This window comes from Balaenoptera borealis, assembly GCF_965194805.1.
Source record: "Balaenoptera borealis genome assembly, contig: HAP1_SCAFFOLD_601, whole genome shotgun sequence".
Classification (NCBI taxonomy): domain Eukaryota; kingdom Metazoa; phylum Chordata; class Mammalia; order Artiodactyla; family Balaenopteridae; genus Balaenoptera; species Balaenoptera borealis.
Window position 1 is genome coordinate 336,458 of NW_028123598.1, and position 23,591 is coordinate 360,048.

At 40.4% G+C, this 23,591-nt stretch overlaps 1 protein-coding gene across 16 annotated transcripts in view; it reads left to right on the forward strand.

Annotated features, from left to right (window-relative positions):
- Positions 1-23,591, forward strand: part of PARD6G (par-6 family cell polarity regulator gamma) — a 137,371-nt gene that overhangs the window by 19,260 nt on the left and 94,520 nt on the right. For 11 of the 16 annotated variants that reach the window (XR_014240070.1, XR_014240071.1, XR_014240072.1 and 8 more), the window contains exons 2-3: positions 17,229-17,372; positions 17,610-17,832. Coding sequence is in view for 11 of the 16 variants with exons in the window: in XM_082408976.1 (XP_082265102.1) it covers positions 17,229-17,372; positions 17,610-17,832 (367 nt within the window). In the remaining 5 variants the exon portion in view is untranslated. Of the gene's footprint in view, positions 1-13,346; positions 13,434-15,646; positions 15,710-17,228; positions 17,373-17,609; positions 17,833-23,591 lie in introns of all 16 variants that reach the window. The other 5 variants (XM_082408977.1, XM_082408978.1, XM_082408981.1 and 2 more) reach the window with 5 other exon arrangements.

The window sequence follows — 23,591 nt, forward strand, 5'->3', positions numbered from 1 at the left end:
CTCAATTCCTTTCTACTTCTAGTTTCTAGAAACCACTAGTCTACTTTCTTTATGAATTTGCCTATTCTGTACATTTCATATAAATAGAATCATACAGTATATGGTCTTATGTGTCTGACGTCTTTCATTAACCATAATGTTTTCAAGGTTCAAATTTGTCGCAGCATATATCATACTTCATTCCTTATTATGACTGAGTAATATTCACTAATAAGGGTATATACCACTTTTTGTTTATCCATTCATCAGCTGATGGACATTTGGATAGTTTTCACTCTTTGGCTGTTGTGAACAATGCTGCTGTGAACATTCATGTACAAGTTTTTATGTGTTCATTTATCTTGGGTACATACCTGGGGGTGAAATTTCTGGGCCACATGGCAACTCTTTGTTCAACATTTTTAGGAGCCAAACTGATTACCGAAAGAGACACATATTTTATATTCCTACCAGAAATGTATGAGAGAGTTCAGACTCCTTCACATTCTTACCAACACATTGTCATCTATCTCTTTTTTTTTTTTCTGGCTGCACCTCATTGCATGTGGGATCTTAGTTCCCTGACCAGGGATCTAACACATGCCCCCTGCAGTGGAAACGTGGAGTCTTAACCACTGGACCACCAGGGAAGTCCCTGTCATCTATCTCTTTTATTGTAGTCATTATAGTGGATGAAATGGTGGCTTATTACAGTTTTGATTTGCATTTTCCTAATGACTAATGATGTTGAGCATCTTTTCATGTGTTTATTGGCTATGTGTATATCTTCTTTGGAGAAATGTCTGTTCAAGTCCTTTGCCCATTTTAATAGGGTTGTTTGTCTTTTCATTGTTGAGTTTTAATGGGTCTTTATATATTTTTGGTACAAGTACCTTATATATGATTTGCAGAATTTTCCTCCCAGTATGTAGATTATCTTTTCACTTTCTTGATGCACAACATTTTCAGTTTTTTGTGTTTTTTTTTAAACATCTTTATTGAAATATAATTGCTTCACTATGGTGTGTTAGTTTCTGCTTTATAACAAAGTGAATCAGCTACAGATATACACACGTTCCCATATCTCCTCCCTCCCGCATCTCCCTCCCTCCCACCCTCCCCATCCCACCCCCCCAGGCGGTCACAAAGCACCGTGCTGATCTCCCTGTGCTATGTGGCTGCTTCCCACTAGCTATCTATTTCACATTTGGTAGTGTATATATGTCCATGACACTCTCTCATCCTGTCACATCTCACCCCTCCCCCTCCCCATATCCTCAAGTCCATTCTCTAGTAGGTCTGTGTCTTTATTCCCATCTTGCCACTAGGTTCTTCATGGCCTTTTTTTTTTTTTTTCCTTAGATTCCATATATATGTGTTAGCATACTGTATTTGTTTTTCTCTTTCTGACTTACTTCACTCTGTATGACAGACTCTAACTCCATCATTTTCAGTTTTGATGAAGGCCAATTTATCTAATTTATTCTTTTGTTGCTTATGCTTTCAGTATCATATCGAAGAAATCATTGCCTAAGTGAAGTAATAAATTTAATCCTATGTATTCTTCTAAGAGTTTTATAATTTTAGCTCTCACATTTACGTCTATGATCCAATTTTAGTTTAGCTGTATATGATATGAGGTAGGAGTCCAACTTAATTGTTATGCCTGTGAGTATCAGATTGCCTCAGCACCATTTGTTGAAAAGACTATTCTCTTCCGCTACTGAATTGCCTTAGCACTCTTGTCAAAAATCAATTGATCACAAATATAAGTGTTATTCTCCTGGACTCCCAATTCTATAATATTGATGCTATGTCTACTTCTTTGCCAGAATTAGTCTGTAAGTTTTGAAATTAAGAAGTGTGAGTCCTCCCTGTTCTTCTTTTTCAAGAATCTTTTGGATTTTCTGGGTCCCTTGCATTTCCATATAAATTTTAGGAACAGCTTGCCAATTACTGCAAAAGGGCAGCGAGGATTTTGATAGGGCTTGAAATGAATTTGCAGTCAAGTTGGGGATCATTGCCATCTTAACAGTATTAAGTCTTGTGCTTCATAAGCACTGAATATCTTGTTTCCTTCCCTGCCCCTTCCTTTCATGCCATAGGTAACCATCTGCTCCCTGGAGACATCTGCCGATAACTTTGAGAAAAATATTTGCCAAAATGGGAACTCATCAGGGAATTGTAGTTAATGTGTTAGAAATGAAGAGCAAGGTGACTAATATTCCCAGCCGTCTTACTTTATGAATTGAAAGCTGTTTTGTTTTGTCATTTTTAGATGTCCATATATGTGGACACTATTTAGGTCTTCTTTAATTTTTCAACAATATTCTGTACACTATTCTGTAGTTTTCAGTGTACAAGTCTTTCACTTCTTTTGTTAGATTTATTCCTAAATACTTTAATCCTTTTTGATGCTATTGTAAGTGAAATTTTCTTAATTTCATTTTCAGATTGTCCATTGTTAGTGTACAGAAATAAATTTGTATTTGTGTGTTGATACTGTATCCTGCAACCATGCTGACCTCATCTATTAGGTCTAATAATTAATTCTTCCAGATTCCTTAGGACTTTCTACATGTAAGAACATATCAGATGGGAACAGATGTATTTTTAATTCTTCCTTTCCAATCTGGATGTCTTTTATTGTCTTCCCTAAGTGCCCTGGCTAGAACCTGTAGAACAGTGTTAAATAGTAGATGTGAAAGTGGAAATTCTTTTCTTGTTCCTCATCTCAGGGTGAAATCATTCTGTCTTTAACCGTTAAGTATGAGTTGTTAACCTAAAACAATCAGTTATTTTACCAACAAATAGGGTTTGTTTGTTTGGGAACAGCAAAAAAATTGCAATTTGAGACATGCAGTCTATGGCAAACCACAGGCATGTCCAGAGAACAAAGGAAGGGAGTCTGCTTTTATGGGGAAAATGGGGAAGCTGCAGGGGTTGTTCTAAGTGAAAGTTCATTGGAGGAAGGTAGGAGTTCAGTATGGTGACGGCTTCTCCTTGGTCGAGCTGTGATGTTTCCCATTGGCTGAACTGTTGCTGAGCAAGGAGAAATTCTTCCTTTGGGATAGTAATGTAGTCACTTCCTGTCTGGGAGTGCAAGGTATGCTTCTTCCTGTGGGGCATGCACATGAAGTTCGGGGCATGCAAATGATGGTGAGTGAGAATGCGTGAGAGCTCCCTCTACAGGTCATTCCTGACTCTAATTTTAGTTGAGGTCTCCTTTATTAATTTCCAGAGGTTACATATGAGTTTTCTTAGATGCCCTCTATCAGGGTGGAGAAGTCCCCTTATATTCCTAATTCATTGAGTATTTTAGATCATTAAAAGGTGATGTCAAATGAGCATTTGTCAAATGCTCTTTCTGCATCTATTGGGATGATCACGTGGCTTTGCTCTTTATTACTATTATATACTACATTGATTTTTAGGTGTTAAAATGACCTTGTGATCCTGTGATAAATCTCACTGGTCATGATGTATTGTCCTTTTTATATAGTCCTTTGCTGGATATGGCTTGCTAGTATTTTGTTGAGAATTTCTGTGTTTCTATTCACAGTGGATATTGATTTGTTGTTTTCTTTTCCTGTAATGTTTTTTTCTGGCTTTGCCAGGGTAATACTGACTTCATAGAATAAGTTGGAAAATGTTCCTTCCTCTTTTACTTTTTAGAAGATTTGTGAAGGATTGGTATTATTTTTGTAACTGTTTACTAGAATTCTCCAGTGAAGCCATATGGGCATCAGCTTTTCTTTGTGGGCAGTTTGAAAATTACTAAATAAATACCTTGCAATAAGCTTAATCAGATTGTCTATTTATTCTTGAGTCAGTTTTGGTAATCTGTGTATTTCTACCAATTTGTCCTTTTCATCTCGGTTATCAAATTTGTTGACACACAGTTATTAGTAGTATTCCCTTGTCATACTTTTAAAAAATAAACTTTTAATTTTAGGACAGCTTTAGATTTACAGAAAAGTTGCAAAGATAGTACAGAGAGTTTCCATATATGTGCCACATCTAGTTTCCTCTGTTATTAACGTCTAATGTTAATAAAATAAAATCTAGTGGTACATTTGTTATAGTCTGTAAATATTGATACATTTAAATGAAGTACATACTTTATTTTTCCTTAGTTCTCACCTAGTATTCTTTTTAGCCTAACGTTTCAAAATCCTGTACAGGATACCACATCATATTTGTGTGACGTCTCCTTAGGCTCCTCTTGACCATGACAATTTCTCTGACTTTAATTGTTTTTTATTACCTCTATGAATTGAATGTTGAATTCAGTTCATATGTTGAAGCCCTAATCCCCAACTTGACTGTAGGTATTTGGAGGTATGAGGCCTTTGGGAGGTAATTAGGGTTAGATTAGGTTATGAGGGTAGGAGCCTCATGATGGAATTAATGTCCTTATAAAAAGAGGAAAAGATGCATGAGCTCTCCATCATGTGAGGACACACAGCAAGAAGGTGGCCATCAGCAAATCAGGAAGAGAGCTCTCACCAGATACTGAATCTGCCAGCACCTTGATTCTGGACTTCCCAGCCTCCAGAACTGTGAGGAAAAAATATTTGTTGTTTAAACTACCCAGTCTATGGTATTTTGTTGTAGCAGCTCAAGCAACGACCTCAGCAGTTTGAAGGAGTAATGGTCAGATACTTTGTGGATTGTCCTTCAGTTGGGATTTGCCTGTTGTGTTTCTCATTATTATACTGGGATTATAGGTTTTGGGGAGGAAGACCACAGAGGTAAAGTGCCATTTTCATCACATCATATCAAGAGTACATGCTGTCAACATGGCTTATCACTATTGATGTTGACCTTGATGACCTGGCTGAGAATGTTTGCCAGATTTCTCCACTTAAAGTTATTCTTTCTCTCCCTTTCCATACTGTACTCTTTGGAATGAACTCTGTGTGCAGCCTACACTTAAGGAGTTATGTTCTACCTCCTTGAAGGTAGTGTATCTACATAAATTATTTGGTGTTCTTCTGCATGGGAGATCTGTCTATTCTCTCCCATTTATTTATTCACTGTTTATTATGTCGTTATGGACACATGGACATTTATTTTGTATGCTGAGTTATAATCCAGTGTACTTTATTGATTTTGTTGCTCATATTGTTCCAGCTTCAGCAATTGAGAGCTTTTTCAATTGGTTCCTGTTTCCTTTGACATACCCCCATGATTATGTGTTTTGTTTCTGTTTTCAGCACTTTCTTACTTTCTGGTATTATAAAATTTCCTAGGCTCATCTTATGTATTTTGTGTACCAGTTCTAGAATCAGTCGATTCTTCAAGGAGTTTCTTGGGTGTTAGGTGTGATTGTTACTACTGGGATGCTTATGATCCTTCTTAATTCCTTAAGCTCAATAATAATGTTTCCTCTTTCATTCCTGATTTTAGTAGTTTGAATCTTCTTTTTTTCTTGGCCCACCTACTTAAAGATTTGTCACTTTTGTTGATCTTTGATCTTTTCAAAGAACCAATTTTTGGTTTTGTTATTTTCTATATTTTTTTCTATTCTCTGTCACATTCATTCTGTTCTAATCTCTGTAATTTCTTACTTTCTGCTTGCATTGGGTTATTTTTGTGCTTTTTTAGTTTCTAATGGTGGTAGTTTAGGTTACTGTTTTGATACCTTTCTTCTTCTATTATTATGGGTGTTTATTGCTGTGAATGTCCTCTAAGCACTGCTTTAGCTGATTCCCATAAATTTTGGTATGGTATGTTTTCATTTTCTTTAATCTCTCTGTATTTGCTAATTTCCCTTGTGATTTCTTCTTTAACCCATTGGTTATTTAGGAGTGTGTTGTTTAATTTCCACATATTTGTGAATTTCCCCAATTTCCTTCTATTATTGATTTCTAATTTCATTCCATTTTGGTTGGAAGACATATTTTGTATAATTTCAATCCTTTTAAATTTATTAAGACTTGTTATAGGGTCTAAAATGTGGTCTATCCTGGAGAATGTTCCATGTTCACTTGAGAAGAATGTGCATTCCACAGTTGTTTGGTGGCATGTTGTATAGACTGTTAGGTCTAGTGTTGTCTTCTATTTCCTTTTTGATCTTCTGTCTAGTTCTATTCTGTAATGAAAGTGGGATATTGAAGTTTCCAACACTCATTGTTTTTTTAATAGTTTTTTAAAATATTTATTTATTTATTTATTTGGCTGCACCAGGTCTTCGTTGTGGCATGCAGGATCTTTTAGTTGTGGCATTCGGGATCTTTGGTTGCGACATGTGAACTCTTAGTTGCAGCATGTGGGATCCAGTTCCTTGACCAGGGATTGAACCTGGGCCCCCTGCATTGGGAGCTCGGAGTCTTAGCCCCCAGACCACCAGGGAAGTCCCTCCAACATTCATTGTTGAATTGTCTATTTCTTCCTTCAAGTTTGTCTCTTTTTGCTTCGTGTATTTTGGAGCTCTGTTGTTTGGTGCATAAATGTTTAAATTTTTATGTTTCCCTCATGAAATGACCTTTTTATCATTGTAAAATATCTTTCTTTGTCTCTAATAACAATTTTTGTCTTAAAGTTTATTTTGCCTGCTGTTAGTATAGCCACTTAGCACTCTTTTTTGTACTGTTTGCATGGTATATTTTTTCCCATCCTCTTTCAACCTATTTGTTTCCTTGAATTTAAAGCATGGTTCTGGTAGGCAGCATCTGTTTGAATCATGATTCTTTTTAAAATTCATTTTGCCAATCTCTGTATTTTAATTGGAGCATTTAGTATTTACATTTAATATAATTATTGATAAGCTAGGAGTATATACTCCTGTCATTTTGCTTTGTATTTCCTATACGTCTTATGTCTTTTTCTTCCTTTCTTCCTCTATTACTGCTGTCTTTTGTATTAACTAGATATTTTTTAGTGTACCATTTTAATTCCCTTTTTGTTTCTGTTACTGCATTTTTTCTGAATTGTTTACTTAGTGATTGCCCTGAGGGTTACAACTAACATCTTAATTTAGAACAATCTAGTTTAGATTAATAGCAACTTAATTTCAATAAAAAACAAGTACTTTGCTCCAATATATCTCTGTTTCCACCCCTCTCCTTGGTGTTATAATTCTCATACAAAGTACATTTTTATTTAACTTTATCAAACACTTGTATAATTATTGCTTTCTGCAGTTGTCTTTTATTTATTTATTTTTAAATATATTTATTTATTATTTATTTTTGGCTGTGTTGGGTCTTCGTTGTTGCACATGGACTTTCTCTAGTTGCGGCGAGCAGGGGCTACTCTTTGTTGCAGTGCGCGAGCTTCTCATTGCGGTGGCTTCTCTTGTTGCAGAGCACGGGCTCTAGGTGCTCGGGCTTCAGTAGTCGTGGCACTCAGGCTCAGTAGTTGTGGCTCGTGGGCTCTAGAGTGCAGGCTCAGTAGTTGTGGCGCACAGGCTTAGTTGCTCCACAGCATATGGGATTTTCCCAGACTAGGGCTTGAACCCATGTCCCCTGCATTGGCCGGAGGATTCTTAACCACTGCGCCACCAGGGAAGTCCTTGCAGTTGTCTTTTAATCAGAGAGGAGAAAAAGTTACAAGCAAACAACAACACATTTGTACATACCTATGTAGTTATTTTTTTTCCTATATAGTTACTTTTTTTGTTATAAATTTATTTATTTATTTATTTTTATTTTTTGGCTGTGTTGGGTCTTCGTTTCTGTGCGAGGGTCTTCTCTAGTTGCGGCGAGCAGGGGCCACTCTTTGTCGCGGTGCGCGGGCCTCTCACTGTTGCGGCCTCTCCCGTTGCGGAGCACAGGCTCCAGACGCGCAGGCTCAGCAGTTGTGGCTCACGGGCCCAGTTGCTCCGCGGCACGTGGGATCTTCCCAGACCAGGGCTCGAACCCATGTCCCCTGCATTGGCAGGCAGATTTTCAACTACTGTGCCACCAGGGAAGCCCCCTGTAGTTACTTTTAACAGTGCTCTTTATTTCATCATGTGAATTTAAGTTAATGTAGAGTGTCCTTTCATGTCAGCCTAAAGGATGGCTTTAGTATTTTGTAAGGCAGTTCTGCTAGTGACAAATTCTCCCAGTTTTTGTTTATTTGAGAATGTCTCATTTCTCCTTCATTTTGAAGGATTGTTTTGCTGGGTATAGAATTCTTGGTTGACATTCTTTTTTCCACCCACAAGTTGGAACATGTCATTCCGCAGCATTTTAGCCTCTGTGGTTTCTGATGAGAAGTCAGTTGTTAATTTATTGAGGAACATTTGTACATGACAAACTGTTATTCTCTTGCTGCTTTCAAGATTCTCTCTTTGGTTTTGGGTTTGGTGTTTGACTATGATGCATCTAGATGTGGGTCTCACTGAGTTTATTCTACTTGTAATTTGTTGAACTTTCGGATATGTAGATTAAACTTTTTCATCAGCTTTGGGGAGTTTTGGCCACTATCTCTTCAGATATCCTTTAGCCTTTTCTCTCTCTCTCTTTCCTCTAGGATTTCTCCAAGATGTGTTTCTTGGTATGCTTGATAGTATGGCATAGATAGTATGTCTCGGAGACCTGTTCATTTTCCTTCATTCCTTTTTCTTTTGCTTCTCAGACTGGTTACTCTAAAATTGACCTGTCTTCAAGTTTGCTGATTCTTTCTCTGCCACCTCTAATCTACTCTTGAGTCCCTCTAGGGAATTTTTCATTTCAGTTATTATAATTTTCAACTCTAGAATTTCTGTTTGGTTCTTTTTTTAAAAAATGATTTTCGTCTCTATTGTTTTCTAGTGGTGAGACATTGTTTTATGGTTTCCTTTAGTCTTTATACATGGTTTCCTTTAATTTGAACATATTTATAGTAGCTTATCTAAAAATCTTTGTCTAGTAAGTGCAGCTTCTGGGCACCCTCAGGGACAGTTTGCATTGACTGTTTTATTTAACTCTGGCCATTTTTTCCTATTTCTTTGTATATCTCATAATTTTGTTGAAAACTAAACATTTTAAATAAGATGACCTGATAACTCTGAAAGCCAGACTCTTCCCTCAGGGGTTTGTGGTTGTTGCTGCTGTTTGTTTGTTGAGTGACTTTCCTGGACTAATGCTGTAAAAAAGTGTATTCTTTCTCATATGTGACCACTGAAGCTCTGCTTAGTTAGCTTAATGGTCATCTGATGATTGGACAGAGATTTCCTCAAATGATTTGAACCAATAAGTCTCCAATCCTTTTGGTTATATGTACGTATTGTGGCACATCTTCAACACTTCAGTCGTTTACAACTTTGCTTTAGGTTTCACTTCCTGATTGCACAGAATCTCAAAGTCAGCCAGATATGAGAGATTACAACCTTCTCATGTCTTTCCTGACCATGCACACAGTCCTGCACATGAATGTGCCCTTATATTTCCAGGAATATATCAGAGCTTATCAAAGCCTTCTATGGACACCTCATTCCCCAGCATTTTAAAAATTTTCCTCCATTTTTCTATTGTAGTAAAATACACATAACGTAAAATTTACCATCTTAGCCATTTTTAGGTGTACAGTTTAATGGTATTAAATGCATTCACTTTGTTGTGCAATCATGCCAGTATTTATCCTCGTAACTCTTCATGTTGTTAAACTGAAACTCTATACCTGTTAAACAATAACTTCTGGGAATTCCCTGGCGGTCCAGTGGTTAGGGCAGAGGGGCACGGGCTCCATCCCTGCTTGGGGAACTAAGATCCTGCATGACGCATGGCGCAGCCAAAAAACAAAGAAGGTGTACTAAGTGACCTCCCTTCAAAAAAAAAAAAAAAAAAAACCGATAACTTCCAATTTCCCCTTCCCCCAACCCCTGGCATTACCACTCTACTTTCTGTCTCTATGATAGTATAACTCTAAGTACATCATGTAAGTGGAGTCATACAGTATTTGCCTTCCTGTGACTGGCTCATTTCACTGAGCATACTGTCTCCCAGGTTCATCCATGTTGTAGCATATGCCAGAATTGCCTTCCTTTTTTAAGGCTGAATAATATTCCACTGCATGGATAAAGCACATTTTGCTTATTCATTCATCTGTTGATAGAAACTTGGGTTGGTTCTACATTTAAACTGTTGTGAATAATGCTGCTATGAACATGAGTGTACAAGTATCTCTTTGAGACCCTGCTTTCAGTTATTTTGGATGTATACTCAGAATTGGAATTGCTGGGCCATATGGTAATTCTTAATTTTTTGAGGAACCTCCATACTATTTTCTACAGTGGATGTATCATTTTACATTGCTAACAACAGTGCACAAGGGTTCCACTTTCCCCATATCCTCACTAATACTTGTTTTCTGTTTCTTGACAGTAGTCATCCTAACAGGTGGGAATCCCCAGCATTTCTTTTTATTGTGTTTGTCCCAGCTGGTACTTGACTCAGGTACTTTTGCAGAGATTCCTATACCCTAATGCAGTAATCTTCATATGTTACAACCCCCTAAAAGAATTTTGAGAATTACCTCTATAGAACAGATAACATATTTTGAAGTTTACATCTAAGTTTTCTTGTAATAAATATAGTTACAAAGGATATAATTTCCTTCATGTTGTAAAAATTCCATTTAAAAATGGAACTTTTATTGTATAATCTTTAATCATTAAACAATTGCTGCTGATTGTTCTTAACAAATGTCCTGAGGAAAGGGCTTTTCCCAATGAGTGATCTCTGACTCAGGTCACATAGAGACAAACCCTGTGAACAGGGCTTTTCCAGGGACTTGTGAGACAGGTTTAAAGATGACAGTTCTATAAGTATGGGGCTTTTGGGTGAGCTCCAAACCAGTTCTGCCCCCTGTAAAGCTATTAGGCTGCTGGTTTTCAAAGCTGAGGAACAGGGCAAGTTCAAACACTGTAAAACTTGCTGTTCTGAGATTCAGCTGCTTTTCTGGAATAAATGCACCTTGGATTATTGCTTGCAAACCTTTGGTTAATTTCCAGAATTCTCAAAAAGTTGATTTTTTACTATCTTTACCAGTGTTCTTATTGCTTTTATGGAGGAGCAGATTTTTACAGATCATGACTCCACTGCTCTAGAAGTACTTCAAGATTAATTTAGAACAACAAATAACTTGTACTTCCCAAGCTCTTAGCTATCTTGGTTTCTACCACTCTTTTTTGTCTCCTTGCTTCTTGACCAAGGAAAAGCTTCTTGTTGACAAAGAACTTTATCAGTAACATAGTGTACTCAATAGCATATTACTTTTGTAGCAACTAAGTTCTAGGTATTATTCATTCAACAAGCATTTGTCAGAAGTATCCCTTCTTCCTGAAGGGAAAGAGGGTCAAAATAGATGTGTAGATAAATCTTTGTTTTCTAATTATAATGATCATTTTATTATTTATGTAATATTTTTAAAGGAAATAAAAGTAAATTTCATTTAGAGGCCGATTCATTTTTGCTTACTGACTTCCTTATTTCGTATTTGAGATAACTAAAAAATTTAAAGAGGTGAACCCCCTCCCCCATTTTTACTATCCTATTGTAGGAATAACAGGTGGGGTCAGCTGTAAAATTCAATAAATATTATCAAGATAATAATGGAATAACAGTTAATTTATCTGCAAGCTTTGGGAAATAAGGAGTTGTTACATCTGTTAATTTCCCAATAATTAATGATGTTTCTTTGGGGAAAATGCTTGATTCTTTCCTTTTATTTACTTATTTTCAAAGTAGTAGGTTGGTTCCCTGGGACCCTCCAAAAAGTAAAAAATAAAATTTTGGTTCTCATTATAAACAAACATGCATTATTTATGCATATTGGATGTGTTCCAATCCATAGCAGTTATTATCCTTATAGATGATAAATGCACAAATGTCCCACCTTCAGCTGTTGGGAGATCATTCAAACTAGTTCCTGAGTCCTTCTGATATGACCCTAATAGTCTTTGATAATTCCTTGCTTCTTAGAAGGATGAGATTCACGGGCTCATATAAAGTTCTTGACTCATATCTAGAATTAGCCATTTTGACAAGGAACCCTAGATCTTTTTTTTTTTAATTTGTGTTAAAATACACAGAACAGGGACTTCCCTGGTGGTGCAGTGCTTGAGAGTCTGCCTGCCAATGCAGGGGACACGGGTTTGAGCCCTGGTCCGGGAAGATCCCACATGCCACAGAGCAACTAAGCCCATGAGCCACAGCTACTGAGCCCGGGTGCCACAACTACTGAAGCCCGCACGCCTAGAGCCCATGCTCTGCAGCAAGAGAAGCCGCCGCAATGAGAAGCCCTCGCACCACGACGAAGCGTCTCCCCCTGCCCCTCACCACAGCTAGAGAAAGCCTGCGCGCAGCAACGAAGACCCAACGCAGCCAAAAATAAATAAATAAATAAACAAATAAATTTTAAAAATACACAGAACATAAAATTTGCCATCTTAATCATTTTTTAAGTTTAGTGATATTAAATACATTCACATTATTGTGCAGCCATCACCATTCATCCCCATAACTCTTTTTATCTTATAAAATTGAAACTCTATACCCATTAAACAATAACTAACCATTTTCCCCTCCTCCTAAGCCCCTGGCTACCACCATGGGACTTTCTATGATTTTGACAACTCTGAGTACCTCATATAAGTGGAATCATACAGTATTGTCCTTTTATGACTGACTTATTTCATTGAGCATAGTGTCCTCAAGGTCCCATGCTGTAGCAAATGCCAGAATTTTCCTCTTTAAGGCTGAATAACATTTTGCTTAGGAATTCTTTATATATTCTGAATACAGTGGACCCTCAGTATCCACAGGTTCTGCATCCGTGGATTCAACCAACTGTGGATAGAAAATACTCAGAATAAAAATTACAGAAATTTTCAAAAAGTAAAACTTGAATTTGGTGTGCACTGGCCACTATTTACATTGTATTAACAACTATTTACATAGTGTTTACATTGTATTAGGTATTATATGTCATCTAGAGTTGATTTAAAATATGGGGGGTGGGGCATGTGCGTAGGTTATGTGCATATACTGTGGCATTTTATAAGGGACTTGAGCTTCTTAGGATTCTGCTGATACAGAGGTACGACTGTATTTATCACTGTTTAAAGCCTTTTTACTCTGTGGATAGTGTCCTTTGATGCACAAAATTTAGTTTTTAAGAAGTCCAATGTCTATTTTTTTAATTCTGTTACCTGTGCCTTTGGTGTCTTATCGAGAACTCATTATCAAACCTCATGGACTGAAACTTTTGCCCTACGTTTTTGTCTAAGAATTTTATAGTTTTAGGCCTTACATTTAGGTCATGGATCCATTTTGAGTTAATTTTTGTAATGGTGTTAGGTGAGGGTCCAACTTTATTATGACAAAACTATTTTATTTTTTAAAAATATTGGCATGTGGTACTAATTTTATATTTTTACTTCCCTGTTCTATCAGATCAGACAGGTTGCCTCCAAATGAAGGAATTAGCCGGCACGATTCATTGTCGTATAATTCTTGGTATAGTTACCAGAAATTGAAAAAGTGAATGGCTCTAATGACTGGTTAATAAATCTTCTAAGTCAAGTATTTTCCAATTCTTTGTTTTCAACAAACTTGAAAGTGGTCCTCATTGAATTGTCAGCTAATAGATTGTTTGAAATAATTCTAATGATAGGCTGCTCTGTGGTTACTTCTGGCCCAAGACTTGGTGAGATTCACAGGGCTGAGCATCTTTGTGCCTATCTCCTCCTTCATGTGAAAAGGCTTCTCAGTGCCAACACCACAACAATAAGAAACAGCAGAAGAATCGATGCTACCCTTGCCTCATTTAGCAATAAATACTTTATATTGAACAAAAGATTTTTTAAATGTTTACTTTGGAAGGCTAATAATCATTTGTCAAGTTTTATAACTGTGTTCCAACTTGATTTCATAATTGTAATGACTCAATCTAGAAACTTTTTTACTGTAAAAAATCTATTTTTGTTTATTTTATATTACTTGATTTATAAATGTGATAAAATACACATACATAAAATTTACCGTCTCAGCCGTTTTTTAGTGTGTACACTTTAGTAGTGTTAATTACAGTCACATTGTTGTGCATCCACTCCAGAACACTTTCCTTTTTTCAAAACTAAAACTCTATACCCATTAGAAACAACTTTGAAATATTTTTCACAAAGAGAGCCTTATGGCCTTGGGGAAAATGTTTAATTTCAATTTATCTAATTTTGTTGTAGTAGAGAAGAGTGATAGGGTAATCAAGCATAAATTATTAGGATAAAATATCAGGGTTAAATTCTCTTGGAGCAGTGTAATGGAAACAAGAGATCAAAGAGAAAAAGGAACCTTGTTGAATTTCTTTTTTTTTTTTTTTTGGCTGCGTTGGGTCTTCGTTGCGGTGCATGGGCTTTCTCTAGTTGTGGTGAGCGGGGGGTTCTCATCCTTGTGGAATTTCTGATTGTTACAAAAGAGCTTGTTCATTCTATTTTAAAATGCATGATAGTATCAAATCACTATGGCATTTAGATTTCACTGACTATATTTAAAAGATCATATGATAAAATATTTTTAAATGAAATATTTACAGCATGCTGGAAATTATATCCTTTGCAACTATTTTTATTATGAAGAATTTAGATGCCAACTTAAAAGTATATTATCCTCTTCATAGTGGTAGGTTTTTCAAAATTCTTGAGGGGATATGTGACATTTGGAGAACACTGCATTAGGGTAGAGGGATCCCTATGAAATGCCTGAACCAACATTGAAGTTCACTGGAGACTCACCACCCCTTTAAGGTGTTCAGCGTCTCACTGGACTGTGTTCCCACGGCAGGACTCACGACAGGGTGACCTCTGAGCTTCACTCCTTCACCTATTATCCGATAATCAGACCCGTAAAATGGCTCACTCCATTACCAATTTCAAATGAAGTTCAATACTTACTAAGGAATGTTTTAAGAAAAACTTGCCTTAACTGTGCCTGACCTAGGTTAGGAAGTAAGTTACAGAACTGTATCAAAAGTCCAGCTTTCCCTCCCAGCACCCTGGTTACTTAAGGGACCCAGATCCACAGAGTAAAAGAATGGGAGAAAATGTTTACAAAGCATGTATCTGATGAAGAATTATGTGCATATATATATGTGTGTGTGTGTGTGTGTGTGTGTGTGTGTGTATATATAGAGAGAGAGAGAGAGAGGGAGGGAAAGAGGAAGCACAGTGGTGGTTGCCAGGGTCTGGGGGGCAGGGAAATGGGTAGTTACTGCTTAACGGGTATAGACTTTCAATTTTACAAGATAAAGAGTTAAGGCAGATGGATGGTGGTGATGGTTGTACAACAGTGTGAATGTACTTAATGCCACTGAACTGTACACTTAAGAATGGTTAAGATGGTGAATTTTATGTATATTTTGCCACAATAAAAAAAAGCTTGAAAAAATGCTTTTATCATATCACATTTCACACCTCTCTTTGCCCAGCTGTGGAACTCATTCAGCATATGAAGCATATTCAACATATAACTGGATTGACAAAGCCAGCCTCTTTATCCAACAGAAATCAGACTTTCTGTCAGGAAAAAGTCAGAACTCATTTGCACTTCAAATTAACATGTATTTTGAGGAAAATTATTAGAAGAACTGAGAAACAAATTAAATTTCATCTGAAATTAATTACCAAGTGCAGTTAGGACTAAAACATTGCAGAACTAACTTATTTACTGCATGCTGTTTCTCCTTACTTAAATTGCAGGATGCGGCATAAGTCTAGCAGGAGGGAGAGGAATGAGAGTTACCTGGTGTCCCTTGGATGAAAGTGAGTGTGTTGTGTCCAGTTTGGGGGAATATTCAACTGAGAATTAGATATAAAAGTCAAAAATACTCTTACTGGTTTCTTTAGACATGATGAAGCTCTTCTCGTGTATTTAGTGAAAATAAGGCATATACTGATACAAACTAATTGCTCTGGAAGTCAGCATGTGTGAGATATATGAGACTGGAAAGATGGTGGTTGACTGCTATTGAAATAAACATTCGTGATGTGACTGGGTAACTGATTATGAAAAATCCCATTAACCTTGTGTCGTCTGCTTGTCTCTTGTGTCTGGAACAGTTTTGCCGGCCGGGACGTCTCCGCTGTGGGTAAGGGGTGGGGTGTGCCTTGCTCACTGTGAGCTGCTCTCGTGAGTGCTTGGAGAAAATACGGAGAAGGAGAACAGTGCTTGTCTTCTAAGTAAAGGGGAGAGGACCCCGTCGCGAGGGGAGGCATCTCTGGCAACAGCAGGGGACGAGGGAGAGTGCTCCCCTGGGCCCTGGCCTGCGGAGGCAGGCTTTAGTTTCAATTAGCCATTGAAGGTGGTTTTCCCAAATTTGAAGTTTTTCGTTCCCGGGGCAGTGCAGGATGGGTGTTGTCCTTTGCTTTTAAAAAGGGAAATGGGATCTGAGGCTCTGTTTCTAAGAGATCTGTGGAGGTTGAGGTCTGAAGACTGATTCCCTTTAAATCTGTGGTTTTGTCTGTGTGCTTTGCAGACCAGCACCATCAGCTTCTCCTGGGAACCTGTTAAAAATGCACATTCCTGGGCTGCATTCCAAATCAGGCAGTTCCAGAACTCTGGGGTCCTCCAGGTGATTCTGATGCCTCCCCAAAGTTTAGAACCACTCACACCTGTATGGTTTGGGTCGCATTGCCCTTGAGTAGTTGACATAGTGTCTAGATGATGTAACTATTAGTTTGTGTAAACATTAGACATTTCATTTTTGTGTATTTTGGAACCAATATAATTAGTTGTCAGTTATGTACAAGAGCACAGCATCTGTCCTGCCTGATGAATAAAGGTCCCTTTGGCAAGTGAGGAACAACAGCATGTCCTAAGCCAACAGCCTCAGGCCGAACAAACAGGCGGTGTCCTTAGATCGCTGGACAGTCCGGCCATGGGAGCTGACCCAGGGTCCTCTCCTGAGATCGCTGGACAGTCGGCCCATGGGAGCTGACCCAGGGTCCTCTCCTGAGATCGCTGGACAGTCGGCCCATGGGAGTTGACCCAGGGTCCTCTCCTGGCAGGTGGCCTGGAGGTCTGCAGGCAACTCTGTGGGCATCTGAGCCAGAGCCAGGGGCAGACAGGAAGGAGGTGGGCCCTGCGTGTTTCCTACAGCAGCAGAGTGAATAGCATCTGTTTTGAAAAGACCTGCTCTGTCCTTTTGGCCAGTCCAGAACCCATGCTCCTGCCCCAGAGATTTGTGAAGCATCTGATCCTTTTGAAGTGCAGCCGTTTGGTCTTTTTAAAAATGCAAATCATATCAAGTCGTTTCCTTCCTTAATATTACAATTGTTCCAGGACTTCCCATTGCCCTTAGGAAAGAGTTCAGAAGTTGCAGCTGGCCTTTGCTTCCCTCCCACCTTTGAGTGTCTAAGGCTGCCCCGGGGTTGTGCAGACACTGTTGCCTGGGCCTGGAGATGCGCCCCAGCGTCCTCAGATGAGGTGAGGGTCCCCCACAAACTGAGCTCCAGCGCCTGTCCTGCACTCAGGACGTGGTCCATGCTGAGTGAGCTGGTCCCTCCCCTCTGGGCTCGCGTAGCCCTGAGGACTGGGGTGCCGTTCGCAGCTGTGTCCCAGGCCTCCTGGAGGCTCTGTAAATGCTCCTTTGTCAGGCGAACAAGCCACGACTCTGCTGCCCTTTCCCTGCTGTTCGCGTACCCGCTGTCTATTTCGTTGTAGTTTGGAGCTGAGTTCCGAAGGTTCTCCTTGGACCGTCAAAAGCCTGGAAAGTTCGAAGACTTCTACAAGCTGGTTGTGCACACCCATCACATCTCCAACACCGAGGTGACCATCGGCTACGCGGACGTGCACGGCGACCTGCTGCCCATCAACAACGATGACAACTTCTGCAAGGCGGTCTCCAGCGCAAACCCCCTGCTCAGGGTCTTCATCCAGAAACGAGGTACCGAGGAGGCTGAGCTGCTGCTCTTGCCCGGCGCTCATTTAAAAAATAAATGCACTTTTCTGTTTTGTCTGTCATTTCAGAGCCATGTTACTCTGTTTCCTAGCCTTTGGTGGGAGACTAAAGAAATTAACATCTGTTTGGTCAACGTTAATTTCTGAGAAAGGCTTAACAATATTTAAGCTGCATTTTCCACCTGAAATCGTGTTGACTTACGATTCTTAAATACTGAGGAAAACTAATGTCGATATTTTCAGTATTTTAACTGGATGCATTAGCCAGTAACCCAAGAATGAAACTTCCGGTTGTTAGTATATGTTTTCCGCTGTCTTTTTAGGGTTGAAAAAAATGTTAGCTTTAGATTATAACTTCGGTTCACTTTTAGCTCTGAAGGCCTAGCTCTGCTGTAAGTAAGAACAGTATCACTTTATGTGAGAATAAATCACTAACACGGGTTAGCGGCTGAAAGGTGGGGCACCCTCCAGTGGAGTCACTTCTCAGAGCTGCGTGTTAGATTTGTTTTATCGTCTCTGAACTTGTGAGAACCCTAACGATTCTACATGACCTACTGAAGAAAAGAGCCACCTGCAGGCGAGGCCTGAGGTTAAAGAAAGAGGCACCTTATGATTGCCCTGGTCACGACCGTCCCTCCTTCCCTGAGCAGACCTCTGTGCCCACAGCAAGTGCTGACCACCCTGGGGGAGCAGCATGGCGGTGGGGACACCGTACTCGCCGTTGTGGACACCGTACTCGCCGTTGTGGACACCGTACTCGCCGTTGTGGACTTCCGGCGTATGGGGAGGAGAGAGAATGGTCTTAGCCTCTGGGGCAGTGGGGCAGCTTCACGGACACTAGAAGCCGCAGCACAGCGTGCTGGGCGAGGGGCCCTCCCGGCTGCGGGAGCCCGAGCCAGGCTTGGTAAGTGTGAGACTGCAGGAGGCCGAGGTGCGGGCCCAGGTGCCCGGCCCTCTCTCCTCCGCCCGAGTCCCCCCTTTGCGTGACGGTGTTCGAAGAGCGCTCGCCCCCAAGCCGTCCGCACATGCCGAGTGCTCAGAGCGTGGTGGCCGGCAGCCCGTGCTCTGAACGCTGGCTGCTGCCGTCCTCTTGTCTGTGGTGTTGGAACGGAGTGTGTAGCGAGGGAGCAGCAGGGGATCCGCTGACCTCACTTCGGACTGGTTCCCTGGCACTAGATCAGAAAGCTCTGCATCTGCAGCCCTTGTTTAGCCTGGGTGTCCTGCTGATGGTACCGAAAGTCAACACAGCTGTCACTTCCTCACGGTGGCCTGGGGGAACTGGCTTTCGCTCTCCTGTGGAGTTGCTGGGGCCTCAGGCCCCGCACAGCCCCTGGCTGCGGCCCCCTGTGCTGCTGCGCCTTCCCTCTGCTGTGGCCACACCCGCACCCTGCTGCGCCCGCCGGGGGGTGGGTGGGGGGGGGGTGGGGGGGGCCCCGCTGCTCCTCACGTCGTTTGGGTGCCTCTTGTCGCCCACCCTCTCAGCAAGGCCTGGTCTCGATTGGCCTGTGTCCCCGCCGCCCCCATCCCCTTGTCTCTTTATTCTGCTCTCTCTGTGTTGTATCATCAGTTGCCCCCAGGGCTGGCGCGTGGTCCAGATCCCACGTCCACAGCTCTGCCCTGGCCATCCCAGGTCGCGGCGTTGTCTCACAGGGTGCGGAAGGGTGAGTAGTGGGCGTGAAGCCGTGTGAGTGACGGACGTGCACACGGGCTTTGCCACCTGTGTAGGAAACAGGCCGCTCTGTACTGCTGCATTGGGAGCACCGCCGCAGGCACTCTTGCCCTTTGGAGGGCAGCCCTAGGGACACTTGGCAGCCTGTGCTGTCGAGTCACCGAAGCTCAGGTGAGGCAGGAAGCCGCAGGCGGGATGTGCCAGCTTCCGCGGGTCGCTCGGATGGCTTTGCTGCTCAGCTTGCGGGCTCAGGCCCTGCCTCCTGTCTTTATTATTTTTCTTTTCCTCTTTCCCTTGGCCTCAGAGGAATAGCCCAGAGGTTAACTAGCTGCCGCAGGGTTTCTAACCGTCCTGTGCTGTAAGGGTGCAGGCTTCGCCTCCAGCCCCTGCCTTTCTCTGTGAGGTGGCAGCAGGGAGCCGCACTCATACGCCGCCCCCAGCACTTTCTCACCGGCTCTGCGGCCCCCGACCCTAATGTTCCCATCTGTACAGTGGGAGAACCTACCTCAGGTTATTGTCAGGCTTCGAGAGGAAAATCTTCCTGATGTTCCCAAAGCCTGGCCCCTCCCTCCATCACTGGGGAAACTGGGGGAAACTGGGGCTCTCCTCTCCCTGTCCTCAGTGGAGGCCAGCTGCAAAGACTGCATCCCAGTGGGAGAGACAAGGGCAGTCGTGTTTCTGTGGACGGCGGCAAGCAGGAGCCATCCTGGTGCCCTACGTGTTCCGGAAAGGCTCGCTCACCGTGTGAAAGGCGGTGTCCGTCATGGGTGCGGCAGAGCTGAGGTTCCTCTGGAGGTGACACTCAAGTCCCATGTCCTTTTCCTACAGCATGGGTCCCGAGATTTTGGTCACAGTAATGCCATTCTCATGATCTTACTGTAACCACACCTGGTCTGTAGTTTACTTAATAACTTTCTGTACATTGATGTGTATTGTAAGAGGAAATTGTTTGACCATCACAAATGAAGAGTCATTCTTCTAATAGATGTTGAAATACACCCACAGTGATGTTTAGGAAAATGAATTTGTTTGCCACTTACTAATCCCCTCCCCAAACCACACAAAGACAGCACAGTAAAACTACAGACCAACATCCCTTATGAATATAGATGTAAAAACCCCTCAGCAAAATACTAGGATATGGAAAACATGTGTCCATGGTAGATGAATAGATAAACAAAATGTGGTATATCCATCCAATGAGATATTATTCAGCCATATAAAGGAACGAAGTACTAAAGGGTCCAGACTGCAGTACAGATGGGAAAGAATGCCAAGTGGATGAAACAGCCATGTGTTATAGGATTCCATTTATGATCTGTCCTCATCCTGTGCAGATTCTGTGTTTGTGAACTCGGTCCAGTTTGTTTGTAACCCAGCGTCAGTACGCAGGGCCCTTTCACAATTGTTTGCAGACGTGCGCAGGTTGCCAACGCGTGTTCCAGACGAGGCTAAGTAGGCACTGCTCTGCCTGCTTGTTTGAGCTCACGCTGCGAACAAGCGTGCTTTTCATGGCCTACTTAGTGCCACATTTTCCACATTTTTGTACTTTTTTGTTTTGTGAAATTGTATTAAAATACATACAACATAAAATTTAGCATCGTAACCATTCTTAAGTGTTCAGCTCAGTGGCATTAAATACATTCACAGTGCTGTGCGGCCGCCACCATCCGTCCCCTTTTCATCTTGTAAAACTGAATCACTCTGCCTTTTAAACAGTAACTCCCCGTTTCCCCTCCCCCAAACCTGGCAACCACCATTCCACTTTCTGTCTCTAGGATTTTGACAACTCTGAGCACCTCCCGTAAGTGAAGTCATTCCGGATTTGTCCTTTTGTGCCAGCGCATGTCATGAGCATCATGTCCTTCAGGTTCAGCCATGTCGTAGCCTGTGTCACAATTTAGTCCTCCTTCCATTCTATGACGATACCACATTGTGCATATCCACTCATCCGTTGATGAACACGTGAGTTTCTTCCACATTTAAGCTATTGTGAATAATGCTGCTGTGAACATGAGTGACAGATATCTCTTTGAGATCCTCTTTGAGTATAAACCCAGAAGTGGAATTTCTGGGTCACGTGGTAATTCTATTTTTGATTTTTTTTGAGGAACCCGCATACTGTTTCCCACAGTGGCTGTTCCATTTTACGTCCCCACCAACAGCGTGTAACGGTTCCAGTTTCCCCACATCCACACCAGCACTCGTTGCTTTCTGGTTTTTGGATAATAGCCATCCTGATAGGTGTGAGGTGGTAGCTCGCTGTAGTTTTGATTAGTGTTTCCCTGATTTCTAGTAGTGTTCAGCATCTTTTCACTTGCTTAATGGCCATTGAATAGACATTCAAGTCTTTTGCCCATTTTGTACTAGGTTGTTTGTTTTTGGTTGTTGAGTTTTAGGAGTTTCTGTTTATCTGGATGTTGATCCCTCATCAGATATATTATTTGCAAACATTTTCTCCCATTCTGTGGGTTGCCTTTTACTCTGTGGATTTTGTCTTTTGATGTACAAAATTTTAAATTTTTCCCGAGGTCCAGTTTGTCTAATTTTTCTTTTGTTACCTGTGCCTGTGGTATCATATCCAAGAAATCATTGCCAAATCCAATGTCATAAGGCATTTGTCCTACGTATTCTTCTAAGAGTTTTATAGTTTTAAGTCTTCAATGTAGGTTCTTGATCCATTTTGAGTTAATTTTTGTGTACGATGTTAAGTAAGGGTTCAACTTTATTCTTTTGCATGTGGATATCCTATTTTCCAACACCATTTGTTGAAAAGACTGCCCTTTAAACATTTAGTGGTCCTGTCACCCTTGTAAAAAATCATTTGACTATATGTGAAACTCTATTTCCAGGCTCTCTATTCTATCCCATCAGTCTCTATGTCTGTCTTTATCTCCGTATCACACTGTTTTGATTCCTGTAGCTTTGTAATAAGTTTTAGAATCAGGAAGTGTGAGTCCTCCAGTTTTGGTCTCTTTTTCAAGATTGTTTTGGCTACTCAGAGTCCTTTGAGATTTCATATGAATTCCTTTTGTGTATACTATACAGCTATTTTCTTTTTGGCTACCATGACGATTACATTTAACATCCTAAAGTTATAACACTGTAATTTGAATTCATACCATCTTAACTTTAGTAACATACAGAAACTCTGTTCTTTTACAGCTCTATCCCTACTACTTTTGTTGTTGATGTCACAAAATGACATCTTTTTACATTGTGTGCCCCCAGACATAAATTAATACTTCTTTTAAATGCATTAGACTCCTAAATTATGTAGAAAAAAAGATTTGGAGTTACAAATCAAAGTTACCTTAATACTGGCTTTACACTTATAATTGTTTTCTTTTTTAAAAAATGTGTTAATCTTTTGAACCATGTAGAAAACAAAAACTCCAGTCTAAACCGTTGTTACAATAATATAGCATTTATAATTACCCATATATTTAATTTTATAGAGATCTTTATTTCTCCAGTTGGCTTTGAAATTCTGTCTACTATCCTCTCATTTCATCAGCAGGACTCCCTTGAGCATTTTTTGCAGGGCAGGTCTAGTGGTAATGAACTCCCTCAGCTTTCATATATGTTGAAATGTCTTGATTCCTCCCTCACTTTTGAAGAACAGTTTTACTGGGTATAGGATTATTCATTGACAGGTTTTTTTCTTTCCACCTTTTCAATACATTGCCCTTTGTCTACTTGCCTCCAAAGTTTCTGATGAGAAATCTGCAGATAATCTTATCGAGGATGGCCTGCATGTGATGATTTTGCTTCTCTCTTGCTGCTTTCAAGATTCTCTATTTGTCCTTGGCTTTTGAAAGTTTGATTAAAATTTGTCTCAAAGTGGGTCTCTTTGAGTTCATCTTATTTGGAATTTGCTGTGCTTCTGGAATTTTATATTCATGTCTTTATTCAAATTTGGAAAGTTTTCAGCCATTCTTCTTCAGATAGTCTCTCTGCTCTTTTCTATCTCTCTTCCTCTTCTGGGACTCCCATAATACATATGTTGGTCCTCTTGATGGTGTACCACAGGCCCCTTAGGGTATTTTCTTTTTTTCCCCCCAATCTTTTGCTTT